At 45.0% G+C, this 14,518-nt stretch overlaps 1 protein-coding gene across 8 annotated transcripts in view; it reads left to right on the plus strand.

Annotated features, from left to right (window-relative positions):
- The window catches only part of LOC106562015 (zinc finger protein 536-like), a 185,707-nt gene that overhangs the window by 67,246 nt on the left and 103,943 nt on the right, over positions 1–14,518 (plus strand). For 7 of the 8 annotated variants that reach the window (XM_045689040.2, XM_045689046.2, XM_045689038.2 and 4 more), the window contains one exon: positions 8,710–10,976. In XM_045689040.2, coding sequence (XP_045544996.1) covers positions 8,711–10,976 — 2,266 coding nt within the window. In that variant the 5' untranslated portion in view covers position 8,710. Of the gene's footprint in view, positions 1–5,354; positions 5,906–8,709; positions 10,977–14,518 lie in introns of those variants that run through there. The other variant, XM_014126543.3, reaches the window with a different exon arrangement.

Here is a 14,518-nt window from a genome sequence, read left to right on the forward strand (position 1 = left end):
GGAAGTGGATTGCACACACCTGGTTTTGCAGGAGATTGCGTTGGCTGGCTGCTGTGCTATCACATTACTGTGATCCAGCCCCTGTGTTTGTGAGAGAATTGAGGAGAGGGACCGGCAAAATCATCATGCAAATAACGGCACATTGTTAACTTAATCAGATTCAGGAGAAAAACTATGGAGAGGGAGGGAGAGTGGGAGAGGATGGAGGGTAGGAAGGAGGGATGTAGAGGAGGTGGGTCACATAAATAAGATTCAGGGCCCTGAGATGGCGGAGGGCAGAGGGGAAGGGATATGTGTATGGGGGTGAGGGGTGAGGGGCCGTGTGGGGGGCATGAAGATGATGCAGACTCTCCAGAGGTTCCGTCAAGTGGATCAGACAGGCAGTTCAGCGGTGATGGCAGAACGCCGTCCGTGTTGTGAGCCCTGCTGTCACCGGCCCCCGACAAGAGATCACAGCTGTAGGACATGGGTATTATCTAAAGGCTGAGGGGACAGGGAGGGGTTGTGGGGTGCAGCAGGCAGGCAGGCTAAACATGGCAGGTGTCCTCATGCTGCTGGTGACTGTCTAGGCTAAGCTATGCGTCACAGTGCCATCCTTAAATGTTTATTCACTAAAAATACATCCTAGCCTCATCATGGAATAAATGCAATACAATTTGACCAAAACATGGATGCCCTTTCTTATGGCTGTAAGATCATTTTGATTTGTAAATCTGGAAATGTCTTTGAATGTGTTGAAATGGCACAATGTACCTTTAGAGTTCACAGCTGCTACGTGGTCACCACTATGGGAAGAAAACAGAGAGGTTACGACCCGTGATGCATCGATCATGCAGTGATGCCTCTTGAATAGAATATGTACAATATGTCTGCAGCCATGGAAACATAAACAACATATTAGCATCATGGTGGTGGGGGTTAGCGATGACGAGGGTTCAGGAAAACAGAGAATGTGAGTAATGTCACTTATCACCAGCCACACGGCACTACACCGGGACAATTAAAGAAGAGGCCTTGTGTTGCTTCAAGAGCAAGACATCTCCAGGGAAGCACTGAATGCACTATACAGAGAGGTCCTTTTTCATTAAACATTATCCCCTATATGAACACACACACACACATATGCACACGCACGCACATGTGCATACACACAGGCGCACACACAAATACACACGCAGGGAGAAGTTGTATAAATGCAGACAGGTCAGAGAGAGAGGAGTGTGGAGAGACATTAGTAATCCGTTCCTGGGCCAAACTGGCCCTTCAATACACCCATCTCTTACTTACCTCAGTAGAATGAAACATAAAACAGTTTTTGTAATGTGTACTGTCCTTTACCTCTCAGATTTACTGTAGAAATATGTCTCCTAAATGTTATTTGCAGTAAAAGCTATTATCTTTAGCAACCTCACCAAAAGGAAGCTGCTGTTCTGGGTTGGGTGTTTCATAGAGGAGAACAGGATGAGAGGTTTTTGTAGTGGAGTTCAGAGAGAGGCCTGTTTTGAAGTTTGACCAACTTTGCCTTATTCTCCTAATCAGAGTCTCGTCTTAGGGAAGCGTTGGCATGTAGGCAAACACTTCTGTCTGGCCCTCAAAATGGTTACACTCGCTCTCTCTTCCCCCTTCTTCCCCTCGTCCCCTCTCCCTCCCTTCCTCTCTCACTTTTTCCTCTGATCCTAAGAAGAGTAGCCCCACTGTTTCAGATGAAGTGAGATAAATACACATGTTCCCTGATGTCCCGAAGGCTTCCCACCCTCCCTCCTGAGAGCACACCCTCCTAACGCACTTCCTCTGCCACAATTAGTCCATAATAAATACACTTTACTCTTAATGCAGATAATGTGCCCTGCTCTCTGAATCTCCCTCTCTTCCTCTCTGTCTTTTTTTCCTTTCTTATTAAGCCACATTAAGACGTGACTTTGGGTCACACGAGAGGGAGAGAGAAAATTATGAATTATTCTCAGAGCTACTCACAGCTGCAAACAATAGCGGCAAAGAAAATACAGATATTGTAACGTATGCAAAGAATCGAGAGCATTTGCAGTCAAGTCTCACTTCCTGATGGCTTTGATAAGATTAGTTGCTTTCTTAAACAGGATGTGTGCTGCTTTTAAAAAACTGCTCTATGGACATACCGAGTACAGTTGCATAACGGCCTGCCTTGACAGAGTGCCTGCAAGAATTGAAAGTTTCCTTCACATGAAGTCTCTCCAGATTAGCTTGAGATAGTTTATCAAAGTGATGGAATAAAGGAGATTTAGCATTGTCATATTAAAAAGACATGCAGTGGTTCAATATTTAAAAAGCCCATTTGCCTTGACAGAAGTGCTTTTTCATTCAAGAGCATATGGCTTCCCTACCTGTCTATAATCTCCCCTTATCTTCTCACAGAGAAAAAAGGGAGAGAAAAATAGATATTTTCAAAGATATTGAAGAATCGTTCAATTAACGGCGGCATGATGTAAAATAATAACTTGACTTGCTTTCCATAATGAGTATCTCTAATTATCCATACGTTTGTTTTGTGAAAACTACAAACTACAGTTGTGGGGAGATGGTAAGTACATTGAAGTAGCACCCCCCCCCCCCCCCCCCCCCCCTCTCCTCCCTTCCCTGCACAAAGGCTGCATCACTTGGCTTCAAGGCACAATTCGCATCCCCGTGTATGCATACAAGCGACGGTAAATAGTCAGGAGTGTAAAGGATCTTTTTTTTTTTAATTAGCTATGCAACAATTAAAGAATTCACAAACTAAATTGAACCTTGTCTCCGTCGCCTCCCGGTTTGATTTCAGCACCTGTCACAACAACAGCCCCTGTTCAGCCATTATGCAAAACTTCCTAAGAACAGAACCAGCAGGAGGAGGAGAAAACAGTAATTATTTCTGATATTCACTTATTTCAGGTGATATTGACATTTAGAGTTTAGAAGGAAAAAAAAGACAGAAAATGACCTGAAAGGGAAGAAAAGGTGGCCCCGGCGCCAGGCAGATATGTTTTTATTTTGCCAACATTAAAGCCGCTCTAATGCCTGTGAGGGTGTGATGATGGGTGACTCACTCAGCACTACCCGCTGCCCTTCTCATTTCCCGCTGTAGAGTGAAAACAATCGCTGGGTTGGTTGTACTGTTAGCATGTGCGCGCGCTGTTCTCTCTCCCTGTCTGCCTTTAAGAAACAGTGTCGGCCATGCCTTACTAGCGATGTGTCATTGCATTCATTTCCCAGTAAGTAGTATTCAAATGCAGGCAGGCAGCCCAGGGGAATGATGTAAGCCATGATCGACCCTACACGGACAGCTACACTGTGGTCATTGTTCGCTGGCCTTTCTCTGCTGTAGAGTAACCATGCGTGATCAGCGATTCGACCGTGACTACTGTAGGACATGGCCCCGTTTTTTTTCTTCTCCCCGACAGAGGGTTGTGTCACAGGAGAGGGAGGGGTAGGAGGGTAGGAACTGCACACGACAGAATACGGACAATCATTTATATGTTGGAAATTCTTCCCCGTGATCTAAGATCATTTACTTTTCATCACTTTTGGTGCGCTAGTTTGTCCTCTGTGGTCTATCTCATCCATCTCCCTTCTTATTGTGAAACACGGTCTGGTTAACAAATGTTCGAGACAATTAATCCCCCACTCATCACAATGCGTAAAATCTACTGGCAGGAGTCTTTCCACACTGCTGTGACCACTATTGCAAGATATACACATGAAAAAGGCACACACATCTGCTGGTCATCAAAATAATACCAGGAATGGTTAGCATAAAAGGAAGCTTTGAGCTTTTGGCCCGGCTCCGGTTGATGATGCGGCTGACCAGGACAATGAACTGTGGGAATTCGCTTGTCTCCCGTTGATCTTCCTCCTTGGCATCCCGAAAGCCTGTCAGGCGCAGGGATAAAAAGACAGGCCTTTTTCTTTCTCTCTTTTCTTTCTATTTTTTTTCTTTCAGCGGGGGCCTCATAGTGATCTGTGGAGATGAGCTGAAAGCCGAACTACCTGTTGACAAGTCCTCTTAAGAGACCTCAATGACATATTGTGTGGGGACTACAGAGCAGAAAGGAAAGGCCCAGCTAGGTCGATTCATATTTGTCACCGTTGTATAGCGTTCAAGTTCTTGTAGAGAATTGTTGTTTTCATTCGTACTACGTTATGAAGCTTGAATCTTGGTTCTTAACTCATAAGTTAGCGTAGTTGTGTGGGGTCTAGGGTATGACGTCGGAAGAAACGGACTGGGTTTATTCTACTTTATTTCACTTGTTGTGCTGGGAACCTTTCTGTTTTCGCCTCATTACAGCATGTAATAATCCAGTTCAGTCAAAGAGCATGGAGAGGAAGAAAAACAACTCGCGTTTTATTGGGTTAATTAGAAGCGTTCCGAAGACCACCTGCAATAGACTAAACAAGCATGATGAAATATTCATATTAGCTTCAATTTACTGCCATGCTTAAAATGATCCCAGCTATTTCTACTTGTGTTGGTATCTGCTTTCCTTCAATATTATTTATTTTTTATTTTTTAAATGCTTTCCTCAGAGTATGTAACATATGGCAAACACACTCATTTTCCATCAGATTGTTTTCCCCCTCTAAATGCGTTAATGATTTGGTGCGAATATGATGGAATTTCGTTACTTTGTGAATAATGATGGATTTATTAAAAGCAATGACCTTCATTATAACTTAATGAGGTATTTCATTGTAATTAGTTCATGGATTCTTGTCAATACATGCCAAAATAACAAAGTAATGTCTTACTAATGGCTTTTCCATTCATCATTTCTCCTTATAAACCTAGAATCCGCAGTTAAAACAATAACAAAGTGGTCAACTTACCTCTGTTTTGGTTTTTTAAAAAGGCTGAGGGATCGGCCTGGAGAAGTGTAACCACTGTCAAATGCATAAACAGAGCTATGGATGCAAGGACTGACCATCAATTATAGCAAAATGATCGTTTTAAACATATTTTGAGGCTATACATTGTTTTTTTTGGCATAATATTGTTTACTAACATTGGAGTAAATAAAAACGTATATTTGGGGTTCTGATGATGTACAACAGTTGAACTAAGCTCCTGAGACATTTCTAAGTTATATTATTAAATAATCAATTGGTAGATATAATTCATTTATAAGTCCAAAAATGGTTGTAGCAATTAAGGATTATAGCTTTAAAATGTCCAAAATGTTTTATTTGGCCTGCGTTCAGTTGACCCAGTTGATACATTTACCATCAATATCACATCAAGTAATACTTCCAAATGGTCTTTTATCAAATCCAAAACCTTCACAGGAGCATGTTTAGCCATACTCTGCTTATGTGTTGTAGCCTTAGAATATGCAAATGTCTGCGGTATTCGGTGTATACATCATTTGTAATACTCAACCTGACCAAGTGTTTTGTAATTCCTTCAACTTCTGCGTGCACTTTATAGGATCAGAGCACATATGCCCTCATATGTTTGTCATGCTTGTTGCTCAGATAATGACACGTACTGAGCTCAAATGTATTCCGACAGAAATACACTTCCATTGTGTTAAAGATACCGTCCGTAATTAAGCTGTAGGTTGCAGAGCAATTTGCTCCGAGAAAAAAAGAAGAAGAGAAATCTGGTTTTGTGCCGCCTTACTAAAAATGGTGAATATTAACCACAAACTGTAAAGAAGAGCACTACTGCACCTCTGTGAGAGAGTGCAAAAGGAAGTCTGGTGGCTTTGCAGGCGTCATTTGAGCCTTATCGTTAATGAAAGAGCATTGTTGTAGACACCAGACAAACGTTAGATCTGTTTCAGGTTAGAGCAAGCGCAGACATTGCTACAGTGTGCTGTTTGGATGGCTGAGATGTCAAGGTCAAGCATACAGGTGTTCAGTTACTCGGGAGCTACTTGTAATGCTAACTATGACGGTAAGAAGTTACAACTTGTGACCCTGTGAGTTTATAATGCGAACCACACAGACTTGAATTGCATACTTGTGTACAAGAGAAGGACACGTTGGATTACTGGTACTTACTGGGTAACAACTGGTACTACTTGCTCTATGTGAGTACATCAAAGCGTTTGCTTTTTCAGAAACCGAATTCCATATCAATGACATAGGACTGTCATGATTACACTCAACACTCATTGTGTTGTTGTTCTAAGAGCATTGCTACCTGCATTGTTACACATAGAGGGCACTCAGATATTGAATTATTGTCAAAAGCAATGCATGTGTGTGTGTGTGTGTGTGTGTGTGTGTGTGTGTGTGTGTGTGTGTGTGTGTGTGTGTGTGTGTGTGTGTGTGTGTGTGTGTGTGTGTGTGTGTGTGTGTGTGTGTGTGTGTGTGTGTGTGTGTGTGTGTGTGCGCATGCGTGTGTGTGTGTGTGTGCGCATGCGTGTGTGAATGTGGGTGTCTGTGTGCGTGTGTGTGCTTGCATGTGTGTTGATAGGATGGGGGGGTGTCACATAAGAAATGCCCTTTTTAATCAGGAAAGAAATATAAAATGACTTGGGAGCAAGGGAAGCATATTAATGCAGTTCATTTGCATACGCTCGTCAGCAAGGATACGTTCAAAAAACAAACTGGATTTGTCAGTTCATTTCACATTATTCCATTGTCTATCTGCCTTTGTTATATGTTAAAGATAAAGCCGGAAATCAAATTGAAGAAAAGGGCAAGCTGCTATCTCTATAAATGAGCAACAGCTCATCAGTCTTGTTTGAATCATATATTTCTATGGCAAAAGGCAACGTGCATGCAGGGCACTTTCAAAAAGGGTTCTGTCAGATATTGGCAGAGTTTGCAAAGGATTGTGGGTGGCACATTTAAGAGTCACTTCGTTTTGTCTGGCAATGGACTGTCCTTCCCAAGAGATCAGGATGAGAAAGTTGTCCAGGAACTGGTTTTATCTACCTATGTATTCTCCCAACATTGTATTTTGAAAATATACTCATATCAATGTAATATTATTACAGTATTACACAGACATTTTCTGAATGGTATTTGCAATAGTGCGGGATAGTATATTCGTGTCTCAGTTACATGATAATAAGCTCATACAGTCGTGCGTGACCTCGTCAATGTAAGTAGCCTCTGCATACATGAGGCATGCCCAGTCATCACATAGTCTACATAATATAGCCATTATATCCTTCAAGGGTTCATTTGATGGCCTTCACCTTTATTACTAGACAATGATTGCAGTCAAGTTCTAGAGAAGAAGAAAGTATTCATAAGCAGCCCACAGACCTTATTCATATTTTAGAGATAAGAGTCAACAACAACCAACAATGTTGGAAGAACAGTTGGCTAAAGAACAGCCAGGCCTTATAAGTGTTCCAGGGTGCGTCAGCAATGTGCTTCACTCCCACATCCTCTGTATCGAGTGTGTACTGTACATGTGTAGCAGTTTGATTCAAAGTCTTTTTTTTCTTTTTTATGTTGTTCGGTCTAGCCTTGTCAGTTGGTGGGTGTCTGGATTAGCATTAGTTAGAAGCAGAGAGAGAGAGAGAGAGAGAGAGAGAGATGTCCTTGAGCCCTGTGAAGTGTGTGTGCAGGTATGTGTGTTTAGGTTGGGGGTGTCCCTGACTTCACAGGAGTCTGGACATAAACTGGTCTCACTCCACTAAATGTGAACTCGTGTTATTCTAGTGCTTAGTCCCTGAAAGGATTTTTTTTAATGATTATAATCATGTGTTATAGCACGCTGCCACTGTTACTAGGCAGCATACTAATCAGCTTAATGAGATATTATACAGTATTTTGTTGACCAAGGCAGAACTCACTTTATTGTGTCGGAAGCTTGACCCCGCCAGTTACAAGGGAAGAACACGCCATTATCCTTCTTAAGAGAGGGGAGGGCATCACACACAACCCGGCAAGCAAGAAGACAAAAACAGACTCTGCTTGTGTATTCCCTTCAGCTTGACGGTGTATGCTCTGGGCCGTTGAAACCATTCTTAATGGCTGGGAGGGCCTGTGATACATTGGGAACCCATTCAATAACACCAACTGTTGTTTTCCTCCTTATTGGAAGCCATGAGAGGAGGGGAAAAGAAGGCAAGAGCAAAGTGATTCACATCAAATGTAATGTGCCTCTTTAATGGAGAATTATGCCTAGACAAGTGTCGCAGTAGGGAGATAAGAGCGTGTGTTTACTGAAGTAACCCCTTGGTTTTAAGTGCTATTGTTAATATCATAATTGTAGCATTGCGGCAGCTTCATGACAATGGCATTGCTCCGTTTCATTAAGGCGTGTAATTGGAGGAATTCTGATAGGATGGGCCCAAGTAACATAATTATGCAGCGCCCGCCGTGTTTACCGTGTAATTATTGCATCCAAAACTGTGTTGCAGTTTGAGAAAGTTCTGAGGGTTACAGTCTTCCAACCACAAGTGTGAGAACATAAGCTGTACTGAAAATCAAAAGAAGAAAATGACATTTCAATGGGCGGCAGGTAGCATAGCGGTTAAGAGCTTCCCCGAGGCGACTAGGTGAAAACCTGTTTTTGTGCCCTTGAGCAAGACACTTAACCCTAATTCCTTCCATAAGACGCTATGCTAAATGACCTCTCTATTTCCATTCATCATGCACTGACAATTTACTCTTAATACTTCTCCTTCTCTTCCGGTTTTCAGATTTTTGGATGAGCCATAGCTCTTTTTTAATGCATTGCTTATCAGGTTGATTGACTGTGGTTGACCGTCGTGATATCCTTCTCTCTTACAGGATGGAGGACTCTAGTTTGTGCCTTGGTGTGTCTTCAGCAGTATCGGACGCTGACAGAGACCATCTGAGCAACGCTGTGCTAAATGGCCGATATCCCATCAGTCAGAAGCTCCACCAGCTGACGGCCCAGCTGGGCCACGCCTTTCCCGACCTACAGAGCCGACAGCAGATCCCTGAGGAGAAAGCTGCCACCCCATTGGATGAGAAGAGCCACGCTGCCCTGGCCAGTCAACCAATCAGCAGTCAGATGGCACTGCTCGCCAACCAGCTCAACCGGGACATAGATGCAAGTGCCCTGGCCAACCTGAATGGGCGTGTGGACCTGCAGCAGTTTCTCAATGGGCAGAACCTGGGCATCATGTCCCAGATGAACGACATTGAAGACGATGCCCGCAAGAACAGGAAGTACCCGTGTCCGTTGTGCGGCAAACGATTCCGCTTTAACAGCATCTTGTCGCTGCACATGCGCACACATACAGGTGAGAAGCCTTTCAAGTGTCCCTACTGCGACCATCGAGCAGCACAGAAGGGCAACCTCAAAATACACCTACGCACCCACAAGCTGGGAAACCTTGGTAAGGGACGCGGCCGCGTCCGTGAGGAGAACCGTCTTCTACATGAGCTGGAGGAGAGGGCCATCCTGAGGGACAAGCAGATCAGGAGCAGCAGCCTCCTTCAGCCAGCCCAGCCCCTGCAGCACCAGCCACACCTTGGCCCTCAGACCCAGCAGCAGCAGCAACAGCCTGGCTCTGCCTGTGGCCTCCTCACCCCCACCAGCCTGGGAACTCCAGACTCCCTCTCCCAGCCCTCGTCCTCCCCCAAGCCGGCCGGCGCCCAAGATGACCAGGCCCTGAACCCACCGACTGGATTCCGCTGCACCTTCTGCAAGGGCAAGTTCAAGAAGCGTGAGGAGCTGGATCGTCACATCCGCATCCTGCACAAGCCCTACAAGTGCACCTTGTGTGAGTTTGCTGCCTCGCAGGAGGAGGACCTGATCAGCCATGTGGAAAAAGCCCATATCACGGCCGAGTCAGCTGCGGGACAGGGTGCAGCTGGCGGCGCTGAGAAGCCTGCCAATGAGTTCCGATGTGAGGTGTGTGGCCAGGTCTTCAGCCAAGCCTGGTTCCTCAAGGGCCACATGCGCAAGCACAAGGACTCATTTGAACACGTCTGCCAGATCTGTGGTCGTCGCTTCAAGGAGCCCTGGTTTCTCAAGAACCACATGAAGGTCCATCTCAATAAGCTGGCCATCAAGAGCAAGCCCCCAGCAGAGGACATAAACGCTGTCAACACCATGAACAGCATGGCCCAGGAGGCCCACGCTAACCTCTACTCACGCTACATCTCCTGCCTGCAGGGCGGCTTCCTATCCCCAGACAAACAGGGTTTGAGCGAGCAACACCAGATGCTGGCCAAAGCCGGCATTGCCATGAAGGAGAAGGAGATGCTTGGGAAGCTACTGGGCCCAATGGCAGGGATGGGCCATGGCCTTGGCGAGGGGGAGAAGCGCTCTCTCCTGGGCTGCCTGAACCTGGTTCCCCCCCTGAAGTCTAGCTGCATGGAACGCCTCCAGGCGGCTGCCAAAGTTGCAGAGATGGACCCACTGAATAGCTATCAGGCCTGGCAGATCATGGCACGAGGCATGGCCATGGACCGTGCCTTTATGCCCAAGGAGCAGCACCATGAGCAACACTATGAGCAGCACCATGAGGAGATGACCAATGCTGCCGGCATGGCCTTCACTAAAGAGAAGCATGACTACCCTATGATGGGCTCCAACGATGGCTCCAAGCAGAAGCAGCACAGCGAAGCTCTGCATGGCTCGAAGGCCGGCAGTGGAGCCATGATGCCCCTGAAAGACGATGGAGTGGGCTTCGACAGCCACCGTGACTTCATGCCCCATCATGGCGGCCATGGCCTGGGCCTGGTCCACGGCCTGGAGTACAACCACCTGACTAGCCTGAAAGAGAAACCCACAGAGTGTCCTGACTGTGGCCGCGTCTTCAGGACCTATCACCAGATGGTGGTCCACTCTCGGGTGCACAACAAGGAGCGGCGGCCCATAGAAGAAGCCATCCAGCAGCAGAACAACACCACAGGACTGGATGAGCGGCGTGGCTCGGCCAGCGACCCAGAGTCCCAGTCCATCAGCAGGTCCACCACCCCTGGATCCTCCAACGTGACGGAGGAAAGCGGAGCTGGAGGAGGCCACTCCCAGACCGGCAGCGTCCAAGACGACAGCCCACACCCTTCCTCCCCATCCTCAGGTAAGACTAAGTCATTACTATACCCTGAATAATGATCAGTCATAGTGCCATTATCCTTACTATCGGGACTTCTTCCAATGTGTTCTTCATTATTTATATGGGGAGGACACGTAAGGGGGAGACCATTGTGTCCAAAGAGGATAAGTCCTAACACAAAGATGAGTTGGTTGATGGCTGGCACAAGATCTCTAACATACGCCATTTGCTTTGACATCCCTTCTACACAACACTGGACCCTAAGGAGTCCACTTAGACTGGAGCGAGAGGGGGGGTTGGATCAAAACTGCCTGTTCAAAAAGCCCACCACAAATCCGAGCTGCACATTCCGTGCATAACTGGGATACTTAACGCCCATGTTCAAATACCCGTCAAACACCCTCACACAGCCTGCTTCTATAGGATACTTTCTGCACACTGTTTTTACTGGAGAGTGGAGGCCTGTCTAAACACACACACACGTGAACACATGAACACACAGACACACTTTGAGTCACTCACTCACACAAAACAACCGTACGAAGACGCTCAACTCCCATGACGGAGTTGTGACTTGTGTCATTCACACTGGCACATAGAACACAGACGTAAGAAGGGCTTTATAAATACATTTGAGACATTGAGACACAGTGTGGCGAAGAACATGCTCTATACAGACGAGCATGTGTACCCGTGTAACATCTGTCAAGACTACGAGAACGGGCCAAACATATTATGAGTGATTAAAACATCTCCTTAAACGTGGGAGGGAAAGCGATTCCACTGTAGCCAAATAAGAAAAAGCAGATAAAGTATACGTTTAGCAGGATTAAGAGAGGCTGTTCCTAATGATTAGAGAAGTTTTAAAGGTAACTTTCTCATTCCTCCGGGTGGAACACCACAAGCTAAGCGGCGCACCCGTTAATTAGGCCATGACTATGTGATAATCAGTTGGTTTAAGCTAAACAAGACACTAATTAAAGATATACATATAAAGCAGGTCATTTTTTTATTTTTACTTCATTTGCGGAGGGAAATTTTGCTTTTAAGCCGTTTGAAAAAAGTGGCTTATGCTTAAGGCTCGAAGTAACTTAATTCCAACAGTACAGACAAAATTGTTTATTTATTCACAGTAGCAGAGAGTCCTTATCATCCCAATGTAGTGTGATGGGTTTGAACATGGAATGGGCTATGTTTATTTTAATCTAAGAAATAATAACAGACAACCCCCCCACCCCAATTAGGAATTAATGAAAACGAGAGTGAGATAAAAACGTATTTTCTTTATAGAGACTATTAAACATAACACTTTTCAACGGGGTGGGGGGGTATGTTGCGGAAATAATTATCTTCTGAATTTTAATGCAGGAAGTTTTATTTATTTTTCTTCTGGTTCTCAAGTAAATCAGAGAAATGTAGCTCATGGCATTTAGTTAACTTTAGAAGTATTTACATATGTGTGATGTGAAGAACTTCCCCATCATCAAAAACTTGAAAAATCTCTGAAAAGATCATGTTCTTACAAATATTGCCAATTGAAATTATATATACAATAAAACCTACATCAACTGAAGTATTTTGGGTATTCATGTTACAAAAAAAATAAGTTGAATATCACACACACACACATGCAGACATGCACTCTCGATCTCTCTCTCGCTCTCTCGCTCTCTATTGCTCTCTTCAGCTCTCTCTCTCTCACTCTATCTCACTCTACTCACTGTAGTCCTACCTCGTCTATCAGTGCTCTCATGCCCTGCCTCCTCCTCTGTCCCTTTCTGAGTGCTGTGATAGAGTGTGATAGCCAGCTTAAACCCCTGTGTTTCTCCACCGTACAGGGGGATGCGGGCATCATGCCAGCTCCCTCCTGCTGGATCTAACGGGCCTTAAGGTTGACCTTGAGGGCCCCCCCACCTGCTTTTTTTTTGGGGGGGGGGGGGGGGGGGTTTGTCTCTGCATTTGGGTCTGACATTGTTACAGGTACAGCCTCTTAGCCTGGTTCTCTCTCACAGTCTCTCCATTCAGACACAGTTCACCGTCTGTCTGTTGTGAGACTCAGGAAGCTGTGTCGACACCACTCCACCACAACAACAGGGTCAAAGGGGAAAGAAACACTAAAGATGTACAACTGTAAAAAAAATACAAAAAATGAAAGGGTTTTGTTTTGTTGCAGTCTGTATTTCATTACTGACAGCACAAAGCCCTGAAAATGTTTATTCCTTCATGACATTGAGTGTGATTCATATTTGGAGCTTTGGGGCACCTAATTTAGAAACTGAGGTGTGTGAGAAAATGTGTCTGCAGTTAATGTGGAGGAAGGTGTCATTTGTGTGTGAGTGTGTGTGTGTGTGTGTGTTTGTATATGAGTGTGTTTCTGCTTATGTGTGTGTGTGTGTGTTGCCTGAATGTGTCAGTGTTTTTAAATGAACAGGATGTGGCTGACTTTACCTCTCTGTTAGTCCTAATATTGCACTCTTGCATTTTTGCTTGTTGAGAATTGTTTGTATTTTTATTGTAAGGCTGTGTGTGTGTGTGTGTGTGTGTGTGTGTGTGTGTGTGTGTGTGTGTGTGTGTGTGTGTGTGTGTGTGTGTGTGTGTGTGTGTGTGTGTGTGTGTGTGTGTGTGTGTGTGTGTGTGTGTGTGTGTGTGCGCGTGTGTGTGTGTGTGTGTGTCTTGAAAACATTGCTAACCATCACCATACCGCCAACCTCGTAACCACCTTCCCACTGCAATTTTTAGTTAAACTTGAATTACAGTCATCAACAATAACATCTCAACTGTGAAAGAAGGTCGAGACGATCTCTTTTGTCTTTGACACTGACTGCACTTGTTTAAAGACTTGCTGAAAAAAATGTCTGCCTCAGAAATGTCCTTCAGAGACCTTCCTTCTTTCATCCACACTAGTAAAACCTTAAATGCTTTGTGTTTCATAGAGACGTCAGAACCTTTCACCCCCTTTTCATTAGTACGGCCCCCCCCCCCCCCCCCCAATCATCTCTTTTATTTGTGTTATTAGGCTCACAGATTGGTTTGACTGTGGAAGGAATCTATTGCTTCAGATTTCAGAGTTCTCCGGTCTGACTTGGGCTTGATAAACAAGAGGGTTCCTACTTGATAGTGTCTCTCTCTGAATTCATTATGGTGGGCCTCAGAGCGCCAGGCCCTGCAGAGTGCAGGTCTTAAACAGAGGCTTACCCTGAATGGCGGAACAGAACCCATTGAAACCTGATGTAATACTATGTAAAGCAGAGCTGCCAGTGTGTTGTAGGATGGGGGGTATTTATGTTCACATCCATTGTAGATTCTAACATTTAAGAAAAAAAGAGAGATGGAGAGATTAGGACGAACTAAAGGCAAGTTTAAAGTTGTTTCTGGTTGGGCCTCTCACAGACTATGAGGATTCCGTTGGTTGCTAGCGTGAGGTAAGCGTAAGTAAGCAATTCACTGTTAAAGGCGCTGCGTGGTCAATCCGACATCTGCGTTGGTCGTGCAGCATTTACGGTGATATGGCCTCTGCAGAAGTCATACTTCTCGCGCTTTGCGGAGCAGCGCAGATCTGTTGTGAA

This window comes from Salmo salar, chromosome 11, assembly GCF_965601325.2.
Source record: "Salmo salar chromosome 11, fSalSal1, whole genome shotgun sequence".
Taxonomy (NCBI): Eukaryota; Metazoa; Chordata; class Actinopteri; order Salmoniformes; family Salmonidae; genus Salmo; species Salmo salar.